Source organism: Ornithodoros turicata, chromosome 7 (assembly GCF_037126465.1).
Source record: "Ornithodoros turicata isolate Travis chromosome 7, ASM3712646v1, whole genome shotgun sequence".
NCBI lineage: Eukaryota > Metazoa > Arthropoda > Arachnida > Ixodida > Argasidae > Ornithodoros > Ornithodoros turicata.
The window spans coordinates 19,538,812-19,563,771 of NC_088207.1; the positions used below are offsets into that span (position 1 = coordinate 19,538,812).

The following is a 24,960-nucleotide window of genomic DNA, read 5'->3' on the forward strand; positions in this document are numbered from 1 at the left end:
TGATCTTTGAAAACTTTCTCGCTACTTGCTCGTTCGCATCTTCAATGGACATTGGGTTCAATGATCATTGAAGGTAGCCACACAAGTGTCACAACCACCTAAATGTTCGAATATGTCATGGCCACCTCGCCTCATTTTTACTACAGACCCATTCCAGAGTGTCACGTCAGAGCAATGCGGCGGCGTTGCTGTCCTGTCCAGCGGGCAAAAATCGCACGATCATCGACTCACTCTGTGTTTTCGGACGTTATTAAAGGCATGGCATGCCGCAAAGTGATGTAGCTATTGCATGTGTTACGCTGTACAAAAAAGGTCAAATACGCCGTGCACACCATATGGTTTCCTACTCCCTTTTGCACAACAGCGACGTCTGCTCCACGCGCATGCGCAGGTGAGCCATCTTGTTTACGAAACGAAAAGGGTCTATACACTCTTAAAACAGGCCTTCACCACATAGCACGTGGAGGCCAACCATTGCACAGAATCACACCGTTTTCAATCCGGATTTGTGGAAATCACGGGGCGTATCCTGACTGCTAACATAAGTGTCAGAGGAAGGAGTACGCATCCTGTTTTATCACAGGACAGAATGATGTCGTTTGGGATGGTGGCTGGCTAGAAGAGTGCTACGCGGTGAAGTTTTAAGGCGCACAGTGTCAGTGGCGGACCAGTACGTGTTTCAATAAGGCAAGCTCCAATTTATATGATGAGTGATTGAAAGAACCTACACGGGGACAACCAAGCCTTACAGTCTTAAAAATGAACTTCACCACATAGCACGCTCCTAGCCAACCATTATCCCGAATGATATCGTTATCTGCTCTGATTTGTTGAAAACGGGAGGCGTACGCCTTTTCTGTGACAATTATGAACAGCATAAGTGTCACAAAAAAGGCGTACGCCTCCCGTTTTCAACAAATCGGGGTAGATAAAGATATCATTCGAGATGATGGTTGGCTAGGAGCGTGCTATGTGGTGAAGTTAATTTTTAAGAGTGTATAGTGGTATCAAACCCATAACTGGCGGTTTGGGGCCCTACACTCTTAAAAATGAACTTCGCCGCATAGCACGCTCCTAGCCAACCATAATCTCGAATAATATCGTTATCTGCCTTGATTTGTTGAAAACGGGAGGCGTACGCCTTTTTTGTGACACTTATGCTGTTCATAATTGTCACAGAAAAGGCGTACGCCTCCCGTTTTCAACAAATCAGGGCAGATAACGATATCATTTGAGATGATGGTTGGTTAAGAGCGTGCTATGCGGTGAAGTTCATTTTTAAGAGTGTACTGATCCCCATCGGCAAGGCAATAGGAATTCTCAAAGAATCTGGGCAAGGGTATGCCGCAGTTTGATCATACCTTTTATAATGTAACTGATTTTCTCCGATGCATCAGCGAGCGCACAGTGTTCTTTGAAACTCAATCAGATCAGAAGACGAAGAAATCCCGACACGATTTTTCGCCAATTTTCGCCAATTCTTTCCCCATGTCTTTGCTATATGGCAAGGGTGTGTTCTGCCTTACAGAGCGTTTCACCTACCAACACAATTTTATTAGAAATTATGCTTGGAGTCAACGGTATTTATGTTCGGCGGACATGTCCTTATGAATGAAACATTCACATGGAAAACCTCCCGTTTTGCCGCTCAGTATTTGCAGTTTTCAGTGTATTATAATGGAACGATGGGTATTAACGCGCACTTTTGCTATAGGTAAATCATGTTCTGTGTCTCTCGCGCTGCAACCTTTGTTTTTGCTATTTCCTGGCGGGGCTACTCTGCTAGACGCAGACGCAAAGGCTTGTGCTTTAGGAGAGAGACTACAACAACCTCAAATCTGCCGTTTTTTTTTTTTTCGGGGGCCATTTTCTTACGGAGGCTATGACTCAACCTTTTCTCCGAAAACGGCAAAGGTATCAGGGCACCAAAAGAAAACCGTATATTCTCGTTGAATTAAACTTTTATCTACCACGACTAAAAGGGAGATTAGTAAAAATTAATTAGAACAATCCCCCCACCCCACCCCCACCCACGGTGGTTAATAGTGCAGCCCTAAGGTGTTCCACTTGTTTGAGCATACACCGCCATTTATTGTAATTTACAAAAAAAAGAAAAAAATAAGACGCTTGCTACTTTAGAAATTTCTGTCCATTTTTAGCAAGGGCCTGTTCGAGTACACGTAATGCATTTTTATTTCTTTATAATACATTTTACTTCATTGGTGCGAACTAGCGTTGAAGCAATTGCTGCGTACGTTTAATAATAATAATAATAATGTTACCTATCACATGGTGGGAGGAACACGCAAACAGCTGCAAGTAAGTAACATGACGTGGCTTGACTCCCTTTTCACTTGACAATCAGCAGCAGTTTAACAAAACCGCCTTCACACCTTCAGCACACATAAAAAATGTAGTACTAAAGACACGAATACATTTACAAAAATGATATGATTCACAATTTTACAGAAACAGACAGGACTGATTTTCATCGGGATGCATCAACTTGACCAAACCCGGTCAGAGCGATTCCATGACTGTATTTTTTTGCAGGTCTGGGTTAATGAAGCGTGCTAGTTTTTGTGATAGTGACAGTGACCAATAGTTGGTCATAGAGAGTTTGAGCTTGTAACACTCGCTGCGGCACAGTATGTACGAGTTACACTCTTAAAAATGAACTTCACCACATAGCACGCTCCTAGCCAACCATTATCTCGAATAATATCGTTATCTGCTCCGATTTGTTGAAAACGGGAGGCGTACGCCTTTTTTGTGACAATTATGAACAGCATAAGTGTCACAAAAAAGGCGTACGCCTCCCGTTTCCAACAAATCAGGGCAGATAGCAATATCATTCGAGATGATGGTTGGCTAGGAGCGTGCTATGCAGTGAAACTCATTTTTAAGAGTGTAGGATTAGGCGTTAATATGGCTACGTTAAGAAATATTGCGTTATTTTGTTTGACAGCAGTGTGATAGGCACGTACAGCTCGGGACAAAAGTTTACGGAACACGGCACTAGCGTATTTCTTCATTGTATAGCGGCCCCCTGCTAGCTATGAGGAAGAGATCGAATAAGGAACGGGTGACCAGCCGTTTTGTTTACCTCTCAGTATGTGTGTCCGCTACAGTTTGCTACAAGGGTGTCGCCGCAATGCAGAAACGCGCCACCCCGGTGTTCCGTAACCTTTTGTCCCAAGCAGTACCAGGCGGTACACTCTTAAAAATGAGCTTCACCACATAGCACGCTCCTAGCCAACCATTATCTCGAATGATATCGTTATCTGCCCTGATTTGTTGAAAACGCGGGGCGTACGCCTTTTCTGTGAAAATTATGAACAGCATAAGTGTCACAGAAATGGCGTACGCCCCCCGTTTTCAACAAATCAGGGCAGATAACGATATCATTCGAGATAATGGTTGGCTAGGAGCGTGCTATGAGGCGAAGTTCATTTTTAAGAGTGTAGTTTAACATATTTGCTATTCGAATTATACTGAATCTTCATTTATCTACATTCTTCTTCTACGTCGCTACGTCACCTACACTTCGCTCCAATGCTACAAAGCGCATACCTGTAGTAGAAACACAAGCAGAACAGCGGTGGCGACCATTGCGAGTATAAGCCAGGCAAGCACCCATCGCAACAGCATCTTCTCGGCGGGAGTGCGCAGGTAACGGTCCACACCAGTAGTCTTCTCGGAGTTCGTTGACACCGATCCTGTGGTATCTACACAGAATATCGTTTTCTCAGTTATTGAGTCTAACGCGTACCGGCAAATGCCTAATTGTAAAATGCTTCCTAGCGTAACTGAAATAAATATGTCTGACCCGAGCGTTTACTCCAACTTTTCTGCGCTACTTTTTGTTCAAACCCGACGTATTCCCAGACTTATGCATAGCTTGTCGTGAGGGTCTACCCTGGTCAAGGACGGAGGGACAAGTAGGAGAACCTCTTCACCAGCCCGTTTCCAGAGTGTCTTCGGGAACCGGTTGAACATACCCGGTATACGATTACTTTGGGAGAGAAGGGAGAGATGCACTAGCTCCTGGGGTTTACCTCTCGTGGGGACTATCCTTCCAGCACGGTGATCCTTCTGCCCGCTTCGATTCGACTACCAGTTTGCTCCCGACCGTTCTTCTTCGGGGTTTGAGTACGCACCGATCGACCGTATGTGCACCGCCCGGTTCCCGAAAAATCTGGTCGATCTCCCTGATCAGACGTTTCCGTGACGTCGCAACCGGGATGGTCACGGGCGTGCGTCCTCTCTCACACCTCCTCCTCGAGCATTCGCAGCACCAGAACCCAAAGCTGAAGCAAATCGTTCACACAGCTGAGGCTAGGCGAACATTTCGCCCAGGGGAAGTCCCCGTGTCGTCACAATGTCGACAACTAATGACGTACTGTCCCCTCTCAGCGGGAACATGCGAAATTGTGGGCATTGATGTGATTTATAATGCCGATAATAAATTATAGCTCGAAAGATGGCGAAAAGTGAAGCAGGGACTGGACGAACTACCGAATGCAGTACAACGTAGAAACAAAAGTCTGTCGAGAGCAAATATTATTCCGAAAGGAGCGAAGCAGATTACACCGCGCTCCTTCTGAGTGAAGCTAAAGCTCCGTGGCACTGTAAAATATCCTCCGGAGGTGTCGCTCGTATGAAATGAAGAAAGCATGAATAAGAGTCATAACAGTCATTTGGAACTGCTCTACTCGCAGCTAGCAGAAACGCAAAAACGTTTAATCAGCATATTTTGTTGTCTCTGTAAATGAGTTTTATTTTATGCAATTAATCGATAGAAAATGTACAGCCTATTATTATTTCTATTTTGCTGTCGAAAGGAAGCAAGGCAACATCACCTGGGGGGGGGGGGGGGGGATATACGTTTATTTCGGAAAGATCACCTGCTCCTCCAGTACATCCAGGGTGTTTTAGTTAAATCCCCGGGCTAAATAATCCGCGAACGGGTTGACCAATCGGAGAATTCTTTTCTTACAACTATCGGTCTGTTAGCGAATTCAGCTGGTCGTTTTCGTGAAGCGTAGTGTAGTGTACACTCTTAAAAATGAACTTCACCGCATAGCACGTTCCTAGCCAACCGTCATCTCGACTGATATCGTTATCTGCCCTGATTTGTTGAAAACGGGAGGCGTACGCCTTTTCTGTGACAATTATGAACAGCATAAGTGTCACAGAAAAGGCGTACGCCTCCCGTTTTCAACAAATCAGGGCAGATAACGATATCATTCGAGATGATGGTTGGCTAGGAGCGTGCTATGCGGTGAAGGTCATTTTTAAGAGTGTACCTGTGTGGGTTGAGCCTAGAAAGGAACGAAGAGCTAACGGTAGGACCTATGGAAGGGGACGCACATTGGATTGAAGCGGCCCTGTGACGCGCACACTCGAGCCAGTGCAACTTTTTCTGCACTAAAACGATCAGCTGAATTCGATATGATACCATCTGCAAGCTGTGCACCATGTATATCAGTGGGAGGCGCTCATTATGTAAATACAAATTCAAATGAGTTTCTTGACAAACATAACTTCTAAAGCAGGGCGCCGTCGGCATTAAAATGGGTACTAGCCCTTCTTTGACCTTCAGTGGACACCTTTTAGAGAAGAATCTTCCACCGAAGCGTGTCATTTGTTGCAGTAATTAATTGGTTTCGGTTTACATATTTTTGTCGCGCTGAAGCGCAAAAGGACGATCTCCAATACTCCCTTATCCGCCAATTAATTGCATTCTTTCACCAATGAATTACAGCAATGAATTACGTCCTTTTTCATGCTTTCACAGGAGAGCGCTCTAACGTAGGCAAAGAACGAAAGCGATTAGCGATTATGGGTTTAATGGCACAAAGGCTGCAAAGGCCAAAGAGCGCCATAACTATGGTGAGTGTGAGACAAAGACATAAAATGCTAAGTTGTTATAGCCTGCAGTAACCTAACTACAGTGGTTAAATACAGAAAAAATGTAGCTTAACTATTACTTATCATTACAATCCGAGAGATAGTTTCTAACTATTTTTAACTACTGTGCAGTAGCTTAATTACATGTAGTTAACTACTTGCCATACTGGAAATCACAACTTTGACACCCAGGACCCCACCTTCATCATTCCCATCTCTTGCGACCCTACGCGCTGACAGGTACTGTACTGGTAGCCACACAAAGAAAAAAAAAGGCGTATATGCAGGCTAGCCGGTGGGTGAATTCCATTGTAAACAAGCCTGTACATGGGCACACAAGGACTGTAACGAAAGAAAGAGAGTATTTTCACAAGGACTGTATTAGCTGCCGTATTGTGTGTGTGTGTGTGTGTGTGTTTTTCTTGTGCGCCCATGCTCAGGCTTGTTTACAGTCGCAGCCACAGTTATATTCCGCAACGGATGTCGAACACGGGCAGTACACGTCGTGCTTTTCGGTATATGGCGGCTTGGACAGTGTTAAAGTACAGGATCATCAAAACGAAGCCCTAAGTCAGACAGAAACCTGCATACGTGCATACGACCACGAGAGGTATAGTTCGCAGTGTAGATACAATCATCGACCACTTGATCGATACAATGATTGACACCTTCTCCACGCGTCAAAATTATGCTTCGGTAGTTAACTAGAAAAAAAATGGCGGGGAAACATCATATAAAGAGCGTCCCATTAGCCGCTGGGCGCCATTCCACGACTTTAACGGTACCCAGTACACGGGAACAGATTCGTGGAGTATAAGTTGTGGATTTACCTTTGGTTGAGTCAGAGCCTGCCTTCATCGTTACGGTTGCTCAATAACGTGCCGCTAAAATAATACAAAAAGACCTCGACGTCAAATGTGACGGGATTCGAAAAAAATGATGATGATTATGTCGATGGCATGCGGTCTTCCCTTCGAAACGACGACGATGATTGTTGTTGTTGTTGTTGCTCCTCAAGCGGGATGGCGCTTATCCGCCAGGGAGATTGGCCAGGCTAATGAGATGCGGTCAACAGGATGGTAAAACAGAGTTAGAACCAGTTCGAGCTGGAGATGAATGAGATGATACTATGGATAATATGGATTGTGACAAACGTGTACCTGGAGGATGGATCTTCTTCTTTTGCCTCATGTAGAATGGCCATCGCGGGTATTGTACACTATAGACGACCCTCTGTTTACAAAGATTTGACGTCACGAGAACCGGTTCGAGGTTATATTTTGCTGTGGTGGGCAAGAAGCGGCAAAAACGCGTCGGCTGAGTCGCCCTGCTTGATAAAAATATCGTCGGCGAGCATGCTTTGCGCGGCGACGAAACATAATCGACGCCGTAGGGGCTCAGGTTATCAGATATGGCTTAAACCTGCTTAATCTTCTTCGTCCTCACAGATACTGGCCATGATCCACAAAGGGAGATTGGCTAGAGCTATTAATAAACTAAATTCACCGAGAACGCAAAGCAGTATTGAAAAGGAAGCAAATATGGGTTCTTGTTTCTCGCACTTTCCGGCCTCGATCCATTGGGATATTGGCACCAGGACTAGGAGTAACTATGTTCGCTTGTTATGAGCTAACCATTAGCCATTAACCTTTAACCTTCCACGGAACCGTTCCATCATTCATTTCGAAGCGTCCTTCAGGAAAAAAAGCACTCAGAGAGCACAAGACGCGCCCGATTTCGAATCCGGGTCATCTCCCAGTCTCGGCGTTGAATGCCATAATTGTAGCCAACAGGTCACGAGGTTCTGGTCACAGTATGATGATGCTAATGAAACAGTTCGCCGTTGTCGTCCTCACAGAGGTGGGGAACGTCACGACTAACGCTATGGGGAAAACTGGTCACAAGAGACTGTGCCGCAGTGCCCTTGTGAGCGCTGCCGCGCTGCAACAAAAAAATAGTAAAGAAGTATACAGAACAGGTGGGAGTGGTACTGGGCACGTGAGAAGAAACGAAGAAGAAAACCGAATTCTGTTCCGGTGGACTCGGGATACGTTAGACAGTGCGTGTACGTGAACCAGTTGCCCTGCAATCTCCTGGAAGGATGTCTCGATGTGTACGTACATCTATAATTCTTGATATCTCCAGACGCCTAGGTTAGGTGACGTCACCTCACAATGATAAATCCATAAATGCGGGGAAAGAACACAGTCTTGTTAAAGTACAGTAAGGCTCAAACTCCGCAAGATGGGCTAAAATTGTAAATAGATCTTGCATGACCTTGGATTGCGTTAAAGGACAAACATTTTTGTTTTGTTTTTGAAAGGAACTTAATTTGTCTGGTTCTCTAGGAATAGCAATAAAGAAGCAACAATTTAAAACATATATAAAATGTGAACGATGTTATTGAACTGCAATCGGGCTGTCGATAATCTGCAAAGAGCACATATTTCCTGAAAGTGTTGTACTGCACCGCAGCCAAGAGCGTGTGGCAACGCAATTAAAACGGAATTTTATTCGGTGTAGTAAAAAAGAAATATTGACACAGTGAAGCAAAGCCTATGTTACGTATTTGTGAAGATTCGAGTAGGATATCTCGTTACTGAACCCGAATTGCGAGCACAGCATACACCGTAACACGGAGTGTTTGTATTTCCTCACTGATTACTTTAACGCTGCTGCTATCCAGAACGAAAAATATATGGATGTTGGCAACAGCAGCAACTTATTTGTGAGTACTGGGATAGCTATTAATCACGCAACGATTTTTCAGATGGACTTTGCCTTTGGCCACGTCAGGCTGTGGTTGGTTGTTGTTGCCTTTCATATGTGCCAGGTAAGCTACATTTACCACGAATGAAGTATGATCAGTATCTCAACCACGCTGTCGCGAAGGCTTTATAAATAATTTCCATCAAGCGCAGTAACTGCCAGTCCGTGTGCACTAGTTGATATGCAGAAGCAATCCAGCTCTAGACCACAATGTCAGGGTGATTTTACTTGTGATGTGCACTCGGCAACGTTCGCGTATTTTGATGTCTTTCATCAATTTATATATTTTATCTATTTATATATTTATATGCATATTTGATGTTTATGTGATATGATGTTTATATGATGTGAGGGTATGACCCTATAAACCCGGACCGTCTACCCGGCGTCGGAATGCCGTGCTGGCCAATTACTCAATGCAGGTGGAACATTGTGTCCACATAGAAAGCTGGAATTAACTCCTGATAAATTTCGAAGTGATGGAGCATCCCTGCGCAAAGGTATAACAAGAAACGTGTAATTCCCGCAATCCAAACAATCATGAAGGAATTGTTGCGAAAATCAGTTGAGAGCTTTCCTGGGACGTCGCTCCCGAGACGGCAACTCGCCGCACATGCTGGCAGCTAGGTGGAGCTGTGTTTGCTCCAGAGAGTCGAACCGAAACGTTTATTGGTTCGGTTCGGGTATAGGTTCCACGACGAGGGCTCAATTCCGGTTCTGCTCTGGAAGGCAACCATAATGGTTCGAACCGGCTTTTTGTTTTAAACTGTTCGGTTCACGAACCGGTTCACGGGCCACGGGTGGGATTCAAGCACAACAGACAGGTTAAAGCACACTTCCGTTTGTGTGGTACAGTGCTCGAAGCAGACAGGAAGGCGTCAACGATCGTTCAATACCTTGAAAGATTTTGCGCGATATGAAAAACAGTGCATGGTTACGACAAGAGCATAACCATGAATTACCAGTTTGGGTTGACTGACCCAGCATGTAGCTCATGTCGCGGTGGTTAGCCACCTAACCTAAGCCTAAGCCATGGAGGTAAGAAACTAAGGAGAGGGCTATAAGATCGGAGGGCCGCGGGACCCCTCTAGCGGTCGCTCCTGGCAATACCACGCCCATCTAGTTGCCCGGTCACGTGATCAACACATGTTTCGGTGTTATGGCGGTCTGCGCGGAGGCTTGGAAGTTTAGCAACCCCTCATCTTCAGCAAACCTCTTACCTTCGAGGAGTCCATTTGCACAATACTTTGAAGTTTATGTGGTGTTTCAACATTTGCCGCGTGATAAATAACAGCAAAAGTTGAGCAAAACAGAAGAGAAGACAGGCAATGTCACGATGACGTACGTACGTCTTCTAGCGATTCAGTGATCCATTGCTTCCACACAGAGCTTGTGTATTTTGTGTTTCAACGAGTACGATAACTTCAAACTCCAAAGATGCTATGAAAGCGGAAAGAAGTTATTCGGCCGCATCTTGTCTCTGTATTCAGGTAAGATACGCCGCGGGCATGGAGGACGCCATGTTTTATGACGTCTTGCCGTGACGTTTATGGGTCACGTGTGTGGGCAACTAACCACAATGCCATGCGCGGGTCACAGCACGCCCGCTTGCATTGCGAGAGGCGCTTAGGGCATCTCCTTAGTTTCTTACCTCCATGGCCTAAGCCTTAGCCTAAGTCATTTAAGTAATTGAAATTATTGATTGCCAGTCAGTACACGGGAATACACGTTAAGCAGCAAACGACGCATCATGGTAGTTGGATTGACTCATTTTAGCTCACCGGCACTGGGGTTTCTCGCGTTTTTACCTGACTGGTCCAGCACGTGGCTCTTATCGCTGCGGTTGACTAACCCACTGGGTCGTTCGCATAATCTCAGCAGGAATATAGCAGTCAACCAAGCCTAAGTCACTCGGTCTAGCCTCGGTCTAAGTCATTTAAGTCATTGATATTGATACTAATATATTGATTACCAGTCAGGAGACTCGAATACACGTTAATCAGCGCTTGATGGTAGTTGGATTGGAATTGTGCGATTCCAATGGTTGCCCGGGGCCTTTATGAAAAAGGCACGTTATCGTACTATACGCTATACCATGTCGCAGTTAGAGTGAAATATCTGTGGAACAAAGACAAAAGCACGGGCAACAGAAAGTGCAAACAGAAATTTCGACCCATTGGCAATTCTTAAATACGATGTCGGTATGGTTGTTTCTACCTCTTTTATTTGAAATGCAGAAAGAAATCCAGCTTGGTGTGTTCTTTTCATTCTGACCAGCATGAGTGTGGCTGGCCCTTTACTTTGTAAGGGGCTTATGTAAGGTCACACTCGCTATTTGTCACCGATCAGTTCTGCAGTTAGAGTGGACACCCGGTATAGCTGAGGCTGATTAGTATATTATTATGATATATCTCACCTCATGAACGCTACCAAAACCTGTCGTTGATCTCTAATCCTTATATGTATTTATGTGTATGTCTTAGACATTAGCAGGCATAAGTTTTTAAGTTATCACCTTTGTTGTTGTTGTTTCGCGACTCCAGAATATATAGAGCATTCCTGCAGGACACGACTTTTGTCGGCAAGCAACAGCAAGGCTACGAAGGTAATAAAAGGAGATGGAAACAAAAAGACGAAAAAAGAAATTTTTATGTTTGCGCACAACACAACATGCAGAGTTCCGTCCGTACACTCTTAAAAATGAACTTCACCGCATAGCACGCTCCTAGCCAACCACTATCTCGAATGATATCGCCATGTGCCCTGATTTGTTCAAAACGGTAGGCGTACGCCTTTTTTGTGACACTTATGCGGTTCATAATTGTCACAAAAATGGCGTACGCCTCCCGTTTTCAGCAAATCAGGGCAGGTAACGATATCATTCGAGATGATGGTTGGATAGGAGCGTGCTATGCGGTGAAGTTCATTTCTAAGAGTGTAGTTCCGTATAAAACGTTATTTGAACCGGTTACCGGTAATTTTTAACGGTTCGCGTCACAAGATCGCGTCGACTGTTTCGGTCCGGTTGAATTCCGGTTTGGCCAAAAACAACGGTCAGTAACGTTTTTCGATTCGGGTTCGGTTCTATTCTTTGGTTTGCTCGCAAGGTGATTGTGGCTTTCATTTCGCTTTCATGCAACTATCGTATATTGCCCGAAAAACGAGCAAACTGAAAGGCATTTCGAAATGCTCGACGTAATTCGCAGACAGCCAAAACGGATGCTGTCTGCTTACTGAGAGACAATGAAATATAACGCGGAGACGTCTCTGGACACGTAATTATAGTAGAGTCTTCGTCAACCGGCCTCGTGGAGATCGGCCGTAACTCCGGAGAAGAATTTAATTGAGGGCCTGTCTTTCCTCCATTTTTATCCTCGTATCTCCCTTGCACAATACACGGCAGCGACGCACTTTCATCGTGCTCGGCTTTTGCACGGCTATTTCCCGGAAAAAGAAGCTTAAACAGAAGTTATGAACTCTACCAAGCTACACTGTTAAAACAGAGGGGGGGGGGGGGGGGGGGGGTGTCGAGGTAGCTTGCCGTTGTTGGCCGCACTCAAGTGGGCATCGTCACGACTATAGCCAAAAAAAGGAAAAGAAGGTGGGAGAAAGGGGAGTTGAGGGCTTCAAAGTGATGTAGAAGCAGGATGACCGGTACTGATGGGACAGAAGCACACTGTAGGTGAGAGGTGCACTAGAGTGGTCTCTCCGCTAGCCAACCGTCATTCCGAATGGTATCATTCTGTGCATTGATTTGTTGAAAATGAGAGGAGGCGCCTATCTGGGACAGATTATCTTGTCCCAGATAGGCGCCTCCCCACTGTTTTGAACAAATCATGACACAGAATGATATCATTCGGTATGATGGTTGGTCAGGAGCGTGCTATGTGGTGAAGTTCTGTTTTAACAGTGTAGTCCGCCGACTGTGTTGCTTCCGAACGGCGGTTTTAACTTGTTGGCTGTGACATGTTTTGTACAGATGAATCGATAGGTCCGTATCTTCACCGTATATAGCACGCTCCTAGCCAACCATAATCCCGATTGACAACGTTCTCGCCCATGGTTTGTTGATCACAAGAGGCGGAGCCTATTATGTATCCATAACGTACGACTGCAAAATGGCTCCGCCTCCCGTTTGCAACAAATCAGGGACGAGAACGTTGTCATTCGGGATGATGGTTCGCTAGGAGCGTGCCATGTGGTGAAGTTCGTTTTCAGGAATGTACACACTAACAGAAGTTCACCCCATAGCACGCTGTGAGCCAACCATTGCCACGAATGATAGGGTTATCGCTTCTGATTCGAAGAGAGAGGTGGGCGTACGCTTTTTTGTGGCAGTTTGGGTATACGAAAATTGCCACAAAAAGGCGTACGCCCCCGTCTCTCTTCGAATCAGAAGCGGTAGCCCTATCATTCGTGGCAATGGTTGGCGCACAGCGTGCTATGCGGCGAAGTTCTGTTTTTAGAGTGTAGAACCGAACGTTATGTGCACCTCCGCGTTGGCGTCTGATTTGGTGCTACAATTCTTCAGATGACATAACAATGGATAGAGGTATCTGGATGGCGGTGCGTCTACTCGCCCGTATTCGCAAAAAAGTAACGTTTTTGTATTAACGCTGCACACGTTATGAAGGATAAATATTGAACAACAAATTGTAAATAGAATTACGAAGCGTAGAACAACAATACATATAACACACTATTAAAAATGAACTTCACCACATAGCACGCTCCTACACTCTAAAAAATGAACTTCACCGCATAGCACGCTCCTAGCCAACCACCATCTTGAATTATATCGTTATCTGCCCTGATTTGTTGAAAACGGGAGGCGTACGCCATTTTTGTGACACTTATGCTGTTCATAATTGTCACAGAAAAGGCGTACGCCCCCCCTTTTCAACAAATCAGGGCAGATAACGATATCATTCGACATTATGGTTTGCTAGGAGCGTGCTATGAAGTGAAGTTCATTTTTAAGAGTGTAGCCAACCATCATCCCGAGTGACATCGTTCTCTCCCCTGATTTGTTGAAAACGGGAGGCGTACGCCTTTTTGTGACACTTATGTAGAAATGTTAATTGTCACAAAAAGGCGGACGCCTCACATTTTCAACAAATCAGGGGAGAGAACGATGTCACTCGGAATGATGGTTGGCTAGGAGTGTGCTATGTGGTGAAGTTCATATTTAAGAGTGTACACCTATTACAACCGTAACAAAATACCTGCAGATATGAGTTCTTACGTCCTTTAGAGAAAATGCCTCGCAGCGTCAGCAAGAGAGGAGCTCCGTTTGCACTACTGTACAATACTGAATGCATGTACTACGTACCACAACCTTTGTGAACAGAACATATCTACAAAAGAACAAACTGTGCACGTTCCAACGTTTTGTGCTCCCAGGCAGAGGTCCAATTTGCTACTTTGAAATACACCAGCCACGGAAATCAAACCGAGGTCTGCGCTCGCTACTACCCGGATTTCAAAGAGCTACCTGTGTATCCAAATAGCCTGGTATGTGCCATACCTTTGTTCCGTATAGATGGTTTACTCGAGCAAACTTTCATCTTTAAAAGATAACTTCACCGCTTAACACGTTCCTGGCCAACCGTCATTCCGCACGACATCGTTCACACCCCTGATTTGTTTAAAACAGGGTGCACCCTTAGAAATGAACTTCATCGCATAGCACGCTCCTAGCCAACCATAATCTCGAATGATATCGTTATCTGCCATGATTTGCTGAAAACGGGAGGCGTATGCCATTTTTGTGACAACTATGAACCACATAAGTGTCACAAAAAAGGCGTACGCGTACCGTTTTGAACAAATCAGGTCACATAGCGATATCACTCGAGATAATGGTTGGCTAGGAGCGTGCTATGCGGTGAAGTTCATTTTTAAGAGTGTGTCACTAAAAGGAGAACGTCCCTCGCTTTCCGCAAATCATTGTGTGCTTCCTGTGCAAATGGTTGGGCTTCAGTATGTTGTGTGGTGAAGTATGCAGAAGAGTGTGGCATCTGATTCATGCAAACCCCGCGTCTTTCAGAAAGATGTATCGCTCACGGACCTCACAGCTCAGAGCCCTTGCAATTACATCAGGGGTATCAACCTAACCGGCAAATTCGCCCTCGTGTACCTCCACGAGAACTGCAGCTGCAACGAAGTCGTGCAGAGCTTCGAGAACGCAAAGCCGCTGGGTGTTTTGATATCAGTAAAAAACATCAGCAAGGTCAGAAACTGCTTAGTTTGCCATTTTGTTGCTGTAGAGCGCATTTCCGTGAAGTGACAATAGTAACGATGCTTTTTCAGCGCTTGCTGAACGAGTGTCGTACGAAGACGGCCAAGGGGAACATGGTTGTGCTTGTCGCGGCAAAAAAGTTCATTGACGTACGTAGAGCACCCTGTCACCTTTTGATGTACAGATGCGGTCACCGTTAGCAAAAGCGAACGCCGAGAAGCCGCCATTTTGATGCTATGTGTCATCATTCCTGGATGCTGTGTTCTGGTTTCATCACCACCCCCAAGCCTCGTCTGCTATTTATCTAGCCTGTTCCTAAGTGGATTGTACGACAATTTGGATGCAGAATGGCGGCTGTTGTAGCAGGCAACGCTATTCTCTTCACCCTGCACTGCACTGAGGAAGCTCAGGCACCCTACACTCTTAAAAACGAACTTCACCGCATAGAACGCTCCTAGCTAACCTCTGATCTGTTGAAAACAGGAGGCGTACGCCTTTTTGTGACAATTATGAACAGCATAAGTGTTACAAAAAGGCGTACGCCCCCCGTTTTCAACAAATCAGGGCAGATAACGATATCATTCGAGATGATAGTTGGCTAGGAGCGTGCTATGCGGTGAAGTTCATTTTTAAGAGTGTATTGTCAATATGTAATCGACGCCTTCTGCGGTGTCTTGCAGCCACTAGATTTTCTCTCTGAAACCATACTTGTTCATGTCGCATGTTACGCAAGCTGTCGCGGTTTAAAATCAACAAATGGTGAATGTATAGTGTGGCCCAGGAGCAGCAGTAACATTTATTATTATTGATTATTACAACCCTTTCTCTGTAATCAGCTGTCCAATAGTCATTGCAACTGAGTTTTAGCACAAAAAAATCGGAAGGCTCCCTCTGTTCGAGGAGTTCGCGAGGTATATTGGCCGTACAATTTAATTCATTCGCCCTTAATTCACTTTAACTATTGCTATCAGCTAAATATTTACAAACTAGCTAGTTACAGATAAATGACATTCTACGTCAAAAAGGTGAAAGCGTCTCGTATGCGGAAGGCCTTTTGATTCTCAGATTTCGAAAAGTCAAGAGAGAGGGATATTCTCGATTACCTACACTCTGAACCTGGTTGGTAAAATAAATTTAATTTAATGACAGTTCGCAAGGAGTGCTTTTTGTGGCGCATATCTCGATTTGCAGTGTAGCCCAAATTGCCAAAGCTAGTCACCTGCTCCCCCCCCCCCCCCCATGTCGTTCTCCTCTTGATGTTGACTACCTTACCGTTGTAGACGATGCCACGTACGAATGAAATGACTGGTCTGGAGATCTACACGTGGCCCAGGACCTTGGATCCTGCCTTAGCCATCATCGGTTCCATAGCTGTCGCCGCAGTGGCCTTGGGTGCCTACCTATCAGGAGGAAAGAAATATGAAATGTAAGCTATAGTTATGTGACTAATTTACTGCATAAAGAGCGTAATACGTTAAAGGTGTACTGAAGTGCGTGCGAAACTTTCTCAAGGTTCAAGATTCAATAATTTTTTTTATTTTGCATCATATACACAAATTAGATGTGGGATTGCGAGGTCAAGCCTGTGAATTCTCCTTACCGGACAGAGATTCCGTTACTTTGATACCAACACAAAAGGAACACTGGTTGTCGTCATGGGTCTGTTGCGTTATGTCCGGGACTATGGTTGGCTAAGAGCCTGTTTAAGTGTTTAACCATAACTTTCAGGTGGACTATAAGTTCTTTTAACTGCGTTTGTCCTTTCTCAGATTGCTTGGAGCGTCATGAGCTGCCCATTTCCTGAATGTGACACTGAATCACCCCTTTTTAATAATAATAATAACAATAAAGTGCTGACGATTATGAAGGCCAGCCTTCTTCGAATTCGCCGTCTAGATTGGTGCGAAGTACACGATCTCTGCAAGGAAGAGTTTGGTTGGTCATTTAAGTTGCTATGGCATATGCTCTAGCTAGGTGCTCTGCTGGATACACTATGGCATGCACAGTTCCTACTGGACGCTGTTTCAATTAGGCAAATCTGGTGAATTATCATAAAGGAAGGCTTGTAAAAGGGATTACAAGCAATGCCGGTCCTGGAATGCCCGGCACTGACCAGTCGATTGGCCGACTCAGCCCAACGGCCCAACACATTCGTACAAACACGACTTCAGAAAATCCGATAGAGCTTAGCGCCGCTTTGAACTATGGGAACTTCTGTGATAACAAAGTGGGAGAAGGTCTCCAAACTGTTTAGATCTCTTCTCCCTCGCCCGATAACCCACGAAGTGTCAAGTTAAGCGAAAACGAAACGTGGATGACTGTTCGGCCCTCCCTTGTGACAGTATCCCGCCAGAATGCAACGCGTGCGCAAGGGATACAGGGATTTCCTGAAATCGTCTATTGCAGGCATAGTATGAGTGGTGACACGTATAAAATTGTTTTCAAGCAAAGAGCTGCGGTGCTTGCAGTCTGTCCTGCAGGCTATTATGCGAATGCACTAGAGTACGCGACGCTGTCTAAAAACTTCGCTCGTCCTTTCTTGATCTCAAAATCATCATTATTTCTCAATGCAGTTACCTTCGGGACTTGGCCAAAGAGATCCATCGGAGGAAAACACGGGTAATCGTAGAGAGGAAACCCCCTACAGTGCGTGACGTAATGAAGGAGTACGACAGAAAGATGGACATAAAAGTTGGGGATGTTGTCACCTTCGTAGCCATTATGGCCGCCATGCTCATGACTCTGTATTTTCTCGTCGATTATATCAGTAAGTAACTGCGCGATGATTGGGCGAATCGTTTAAGGAGGCTTATGACAGACCATTGAGACCTTTTTTGACCTGTTAAGTAAACCTAGACCCTTTAAGTAAACTCTAGAAAAAGAATTTCTCTGCATAGCACGCCTCAGAACCACACTTTAAAACAGAACTTCACGGCAGCGCACGTTGTGCGTCAACCATTGCCACTAATGATAGGGTGATCGCTTCTGATTCAAAGAGAGAGGGGGGCGTACGTCCTTTTGTGTCAATTTGGATAGAGAAAAATTGCCACAAAGAGGCGTGCGCACCCATCTGTCTTCCTGTCAAAAGCGATAACCCTATCGTTCCTGGCAATGGTTGACTCACTGCGTGCCATGCGGTGAAGTTCCGTTTGTAGAGTAAAGACGTCATTCAGGATGATACCGTTATCTTTCTTGATATGCTGAAAATAGAAAGTGTACGTATTATTGTATCAACAAGAACATATTTGTTGAACATGTTGTTGAACATCTTTAAGTTATGGTGGTTTAAGTTAAGCTATACCACCAGCTCGCTTGCTACCTGTCTATCCTCTATGTTTGTTAATTCGTGTGAATAATGTATGTGTCTGTTAATTGATACCGAAATGCGTACACGTCTGGTTTTTAGAATTATTATTTCAGGTCCTGTGCAGTGACGAGCCTCAATTTCATTGGGGACCTAAAGCGCTTTGGTGTCCTATTCTCAAGCTATCTAATGTTCCAGGTTACCTTATCGTTCCGACCTTTGCTATGGCGACAACTGCGGCGGTCGTCGCCGTTCTGGAGCCCGTCGTCTACAGGATTCCCATCGGAACATCTAAGTACGTGTGATTTACTGTTCATGTCCGACGACTCTAATTTGTGGACGTCATTTCATCAAAGCCTTGATCGTTTTGTCAAAATCCACTTTATCAAAACCATATATGCTTGTCGAAAAAATGCAAAATCAAACGGCGTCAACAAAGAAGAAGAAGAAGAATAAGAAGAGGAAAAAAAAGAGCTACTTTTTCAAAGTCCGAGCTGAGGTACTCTGACTTTCTACGTAGATGGGTAGAAATCCAGCGAACCGGTAGAATGTAGGAAGGGAGTTGCCTCAGGACAGAAGCCGCCGATATTTCGAACAGAGACTGTTCTTCTTCTGGGCACCGTCCTCATCATTGGCATGGTATTTAAAGGGTTAGGTGTGACGTGTTTAAAGGTTCATGCGAATTGTGGGTCAACAGCCCGGAGGGAAGAAAGGTTCCGTACGGGCTTCTACGGCCGGAGTGAATGGCTGCTTTGTTAGAGTGTGGAGGGGATTATGTGAACGTAGTGATCTAGGCTACAGACCGGTTACAGAAAAATGTAAGGTTCACGAACACGTGGACGAAACGGGACAACAGGCAAGAATATTCTTGCCTGTTGTCCCGTTTCGTCCCGCCACGGTTCCCGCCACGTCGTTCGTCGTTCCCGCCACGGTTTCCAGTCACAAATTTGGAGCGAAGCTAATCGAACTGCAACCAGATGCTGTTCGGGCTTCCCAAGCGTGCCCCCCATCTTGGCTTTCCTCTTCGCGCCCTCTTCACTCTCGCCGTACGCTTCCCCGCTGCTTTCCTCCTGACGCTCTCCCGTACTTTCATCCTTCGCTTCGCTCCTCGTTTGCTCTGCCTGTTACAACGCCGACGCCGCTCAACGTGAAAAGTGCTCCAGAGAGCCGCGCTCTAAGAAACTAAAGAAGACGAGAGCTGCGTTTGCGATACGGTCTCACTCACTGGGCTCACTGAATCCGATCATCCTATATCCAGTAAGCGGAGTCTGCTGGGAGTAGAATTCGAATAATTCGGTTCGGAAGCCATGAACTTCGGTCCGAAGCACGTATATGTTCGAATTAAGCGATAATTCGAATAAAACGGTTTCGCCATAACGAGGATTTACTGTACTTTAATTTCAAGATGGCAATCAAACGCACTTCACGACTTCACCGCATCGCGGCAAGGGGTAATTATCGCTCGTGATTTGAGGAGTGAGCGGGGCGTACGATTTTCTTTTTTTCAATTAATCTGTGCTCAGACTGCCATAGAAATGCGAACACCTTTCACTTCCACGGTCAGAAAAGAGAACGATGTCGTTCTGTTTAGTGGTTGGATCAGGAGCACTCTTAAAAATGAACTTCACCGCATAGCACGCTCCTAGCCAACCATTATCTCGAATGATATCGTTATCTGCCCTGATTTGTTGAAAACAGGGGGCGTACGCCATTTCTGTGACACTTATGCTGTTCATAATTGTCACAGAAAAGGCGTACGCCCCCTGTTTTCAACAAATCAGGGCAGATAACGATATCATTCGAGATAATGGTTGGCTAGGAGCGTGCTATGCGGTGAAGTTCATTTTTAAGAGTGAGGATGTTAGCATTGTAATACTGTTCCCATTCAATCGTCTTATGTCGTCTTATCGTAATACACGGTATTATGCTGACATGCAACGCCCTGCAGTCGTAATCTTTGCGCGGCCTCCATGTATTGCACCAGGCCTGAAAGTTCAAAAAAAAAAAAAAAAAGAAGAAGCTATGCCACATGGCATAGCTTTCTTCTTTTTTTTTTCATTACAGCAACATTGAAATGTTTCCTGCAGTCGAATTCTTCGAAAATGACTGTCATAAACCAGCTCTTAGACATACCATAACATTTTACACTTTACGCCATCTAACAATGTCGCCACCGTTCTGGGCTATGTCGCGATCGCCACTGTGGAGTGCAGTAAAATAAACTCGCCGCATGCTTTCAATGTCGTGAATTAAGGCACGGTGTAATAAATGAAGGCCTAGTCGTTTCTCAAGGAGAAAATAATGACTTTATCTCTCACGTGGTGCAGGCTTCCGCAAGAACTGTGCTGGTGTCTGTTCGAGGAATTGGAGGTGCGCCAAGCATTTCTTTTAGGTGGCGCGCTGGCGCTTTCAATTTCCTGGATCATCTTCCGCCACGATAAGATTTCGTGGATCCTGCAGAACATACTAGGTTTCTGCTTCTGTGTCAGCGCTATGAAGGCGCTGCGCATGCCTAACCTCAAGGTAAGGCATTGGCCGTGAAAGTAACGAGTACATAAGTACGCTATGCCAAAACGGCCGGATAAAGGAATTTGACAAATCAAGGATCAGTAACGTAGTGTCAGCCGCTTCGAAGGAGTGTGACGATTGAAATACGGCAATCATCGAAAAAGCTACATAGCGGCGGGATTTGAACTATGCCGTATTTCAACTGTTCATGTTCCCAGACAACTTAAAGCTTGTTTCATCGTTAAAGCTTGTGTTGCACTTGTCCCTTTGCACGATCCAGTCTCACAACAATGGCTTTTCATGATGACGCTTGACTAAGGCAGCCTACGATAACATGCTATGTACACTACTAATGGTCAATTAAACTGTGTATACAGAAATTGGGGAGGCGGTGAAGACATGCCCCCCTTTCTGGATCTGCACCTGGTTGCTGCTGCAGTTTTATGGCGAATGTGTTCGTCGGAAAGTACCTCGTCAAAATAAGAGGTCCCATTCGATAATTTATAAACGTAAGGAGCCTGTCACAGAGAAGTCGACTTCTAGCGATATGAATTGGTCACTTTCACTGCCATCATGAAAAAATTTGAAAAAAATATGTACCGAGAAGCAGTAGTTTCATTGCTGGCTTGCGACAACGACAGAGAAAGTAGCGCGCTGTCATGATTCCCCCATACAGTAGCTGCGTGGTGGTGTCGGTCTCGCGACGAGTAGCAGAGGGCGTCCTCTCTGCTTCCGAAGTCACAACGTGATTCGAGCTTCATTACAGCCGTAGCTGTATGAGGGAAGTTTTACCAAGGCCGTGCATGGTTCCTGGCGCTTTATTCGGCGTGCCATTGGTTGGCGCAGCGGGCGCAGCAGCAAATGGGAGAGCCGTTTCTCCAAGCAACGGGCCTAGCGGAGAGACCACTCTAGTGCACCTCTCACCTACAGTGTGCTTCTGTCCCATCAGTATCGGTCATCCTGCTTCTACATCACTTTGAAGTCCTCAACTCCCCTTTCTCCCACCTTCTTTTCCTTTTTTTTTTGGCTATAGTCGTGACGATGCCAACTTGAGTGCGGCCAACAACGGCAAGCTACCTCGACACCCCCCCCCCCCCCCCCCCTGGGAGAGCCCGGTTTACATTATTGCTTTTCAATCTGTGCGTCCCGCTGCGTGAGTGTGTGTTGGCATGCTTCTTCTTCCTGTAGTGCAGCCTATGATTGCCTATGACACGAGGGATGACGCACAGTTTCGTTACCACGGCAACCCGCACGCATTGGAGGGCAATAGTATTGTATTGTTGCAGTGGTTGTATTGTCCACCATCTCGCGTGGCTCAGTGGTTAGCGTGCTGGCCATGTCACGTCGAGACTGCGAGGTACTCGGGTTCGAATCGCGCCGGTTATGCTGTCTGGGGTTTTTCCTGGGACGCTCAGACGCTTTCAGACATGTGTCGGCACAGTTCCATTAGAAGTTGGCCCAGGACGCACATTCCCCCAGGGCGTCAGTCGTGACATTGCCCACCTATGTGAGGCCGACGAAGGCGATCCCTTTCACCAGCAAAACCACCACTAACAGTTCGCTGTGTTCAGTGCGTGCGTGCGCCATGCCGATCCGAAACCACAGCCTATCGTGAAACACGTCCGAATCTGTTATTCAGAAACCTCTCCGCAAACTCTGGCGGACGGCCATTTGTTTCGAGTGCACACGTCTGGAGTGGGCACGCCTTACTGCTTGCATACTTGTTCGGCCTCCCACCTTAAGTCGCCTAGCGGTGTCGCGTTCCCTTACCCCCGAATTCATAGATGTAACTTGTAGCCACATCCTGATTGCGCAAGTCTGCGCCGAGACCTGTCGTCGCTCAAGACGGTTTGCGTCTTTCATGAACCCTCCCGCTAGCGTACTTTGTCAAATCGCAGCTTGCTGACTTTAACTGCGTTTAGGAGCGGGATTTTCGCTCAAATTTACACTTAAAATTTGCTTTGCAGTATCAAGACGCGACACGTTTCTAGTGTCAGGGCTTATAGCATGTGCCACACCTGTGTCTCCAACGCTTGTGCAATGTCGCTGTAAAAAAATTGATGACTCATCAGCTCCTGTAAAGCCAAGGCAAGGCAAGATTCTGGGAGTCATGTGGCTTCTTGAAGCTGCTGTACTATAGAGCGTTATCCAAGTCTGGTTCAAAGTAGCCCGAGCGCTGACTTGAGATTTTTACCACGTGTCAATTTGAGTTCGCTGCGTAAGAACGCTTCAAGCCGAGCAGGGTTTCTAAAGTGCATTGGCGTTCTTCCAAGGCATCTGCAAGTCAAGTCGAGATCAACTCGCACGCACGAATTCGGGGATAAGCTTCGAATCGAAGATGTAAACGGTCTTCAGCCGGACGAGCGTACTTGAAACGAATGTGCGTCCGTCGGAGTTTGCATCAGTCAACGCGTAGCTTGCGGAGAAATTTGTGAATAACGGGTTAAGACATGTTTGTGACGTCGGCGATAGGCTGTGGTTTCGGACAGACGTGGCGCCCGCGCACGGATGATACAGCTGTAACTTCTTCGTATGGTTGCGAAAAGGCGTAATTTTATGTTACGCGGATTCATCGCGCACATCAACAAGAGAGGGTGTCGCGGTTGCACGACTGAAACACTCAGTATAAATGCTTCTGCGATATACACGCGCCTTTATTGATTGATTGCTTCCCTTTATCGTTACAGGTTATTGCAGTCTTTCTTGTCATGCTGTTGTTCTACGATGCATTCTTCGTCTTTCTTACACCATATTTAACCAAGGTACGAAATTCGTAGCATATATGTTTACACCATCTGCAGTTTCCCTTATAATCCCGGTAAACATACACAGGAACCGTATACGTACAAGATAAATTATATACTAAATAATGGATATATACTAGATGAAATTATCACCACAAGGAAGAGTAGATACCTTTCGAGGCAATCTTCAACCTTAATCCATTGAGAAATACTCCCCAAGCAGCACAGTGTACTGAAAGTTGAGTGCAATAGGGGTGGACGGGTAGGTGGAAGGCCTTGAACAGACTCTTGAAACTAAAGAAGATTGATAAGACATATACCGTCCACCCCTATTGCACTCGACTTTCAGTACATTTTGCTGCTTGGGGATCCCGTCCCCCATCTGATCTCTTTCAAATCAGGAATGATGCTTCATATCATAGGAACATGCTCGATATCATGGGTTAGCCTTGAGCGTGTTATGCGGTGAAGTTTGGTTTTCGGGCGTAAGGTCAGAGCTTCAGCGCGGAACACGCTCAATGCAGACCATTTTTTGAAATGATGTCCCTCCGTCCCCTGAGGGCTTAATCGCTTACAAGTCCGACGACGGAACGAGGGGCGGCAAATTCATCAAGACGAACACGTACGTGACGCATTGTTCATGACGTACGATGCGTCCTTCGCGTATCACGCGAAGAGCGCCGTGCACGTTCGGTATCACGTGCCCTCTTTGACGAACGTCCCGGAGTACCTCGGCACTCGTTCGACCTGCAAGCGATTAAGCCCCCTGATTCGCTGAGGACGCGGGGCGTGTGCCACTTTTCGAACACCATTTGTATGTGTAGAGTTTTACGGAGAAGACGTGCGGTCTCCCGTTTTCAACAGACAGATGGCATAACGATATGATTCTGAGCGTTGGTTGGAAAAGAACGGTGAAGTTCTCCCGAAAGGGTGCAGACTGCGATATCTCACTGCTGAGTTCTTGCAGAATTATGAATTTCTGGAACTCCATAATTCAGAGTGTCCCTGTCAATAGGAACAAATCTGTAGGCGATTTTCGAGTTCTGGTTTTTCGGATCGAGCTGGAAACTGAGGGAACCGCGGTCCCCTACCCAGCGTAATACCGAAGAACACGAGCACAGCAACTAACAACAAGAAAGAAGATTACGCCGTTCCAGACCGTATCTGCGTGATGCCTCCACCCAAACGCAGTCAAGGAAAGAACCCCTTCCGGCCTGCGGAACTGCTTAAGTAGTCATTGTACAGGAGAGAGGGTTTGCGCGTGGACGTTACCATGCCGTGGCGGTGATTCGCTTGCCATGCTTGACGATTATCGCGGAACAGCTCGTACCGCCCGAACCCCACACTCTTAATGTGGAATGACATCGTTTCGCCTGCTGGGGTTCTAGACACTATTTGTGACACTTATGTAGTTGCAGAAAAACGCGTACTCCCCACAGTTTCCACGTATCAAGAGTGATACCGGTATCGTTATTTGCAAT

General features: G+C 45.8%; 2 protein-coding genes across 2 annotated transcripts in view; one reads left to right on the plus strand and one right to left on the minus strand.

Moving 5' to 3' along the window:
• Positions 1–6,967, minus strand: part of LOC135399637 (N-acetylated-alpha-linked acidic dipeptidase 2-like) — a 36,123-nt gene extending 29,156 nt beyond the window's left edge. The window contains exons 1-2 of the mRNA XM_064631357.1: positions 6,744–6,967; positions 3,574–3,728 (exon numbers count right to left, since the gene is read on the minus strand). Of these exons, the coding sequence (XP_064487427.1) occupies positions 3,574–3,728; positions 6,744–6,771 (183 nt within the window). The 5' untranslated portion in view covers positions 6,772–6,967. The remainder of the gene's footprint in view (positions 1–3,573; positions 3,729–6,743) is intronic.
• A 955-nt stretch (positions 6,968–7,922) lies between these two features.
• LOC135399638 (signal peptide peptidase-like 2A) overlaps positions 7,923–24,960 on the plus strand; it is a 29,243-nt gene continuing 12,205 nt past the window's right edge. Inside the window, exons 1-10 of the mRNA XM_064631359.1 lie at positions 7,923–8,026; positions 8,684–8,746; positions 14,086–14,196; positions 14,732–14,914; positions 14,995–15,072; positions 16,204–16,349; positions 17,497–17,690; positions 18,426–18,522; positions 20,555–20,750; positions 23,423–23,497. Coding sequence (XP_064487429.1) covers positions 8,015–8,026; positions 8,684–8,746; positions 14,086–14,196; positions 14,732–14,914; positions 14,995–15,072; positions 16,204–16,349; positions 17,497–17,690; positions 18,426–18,522; positions 20,555–20,750; positions 23,423–23,497 — 1,155 coding nt within the window. The 5' untranslated portion in view covers positions 7,923–8,014. The remainder of the gene's footprint in view (positions 8,027–8,683; positions 8,747–14,085; positions 14,197–14,731; positions 14,915–14,994; positions 15,073–16,203; positions 16,350–17,496; positions 17,691–18,425; positions 18,523–20,554; positions 20,751–23,422; positions 23,498–24,960) is intronic.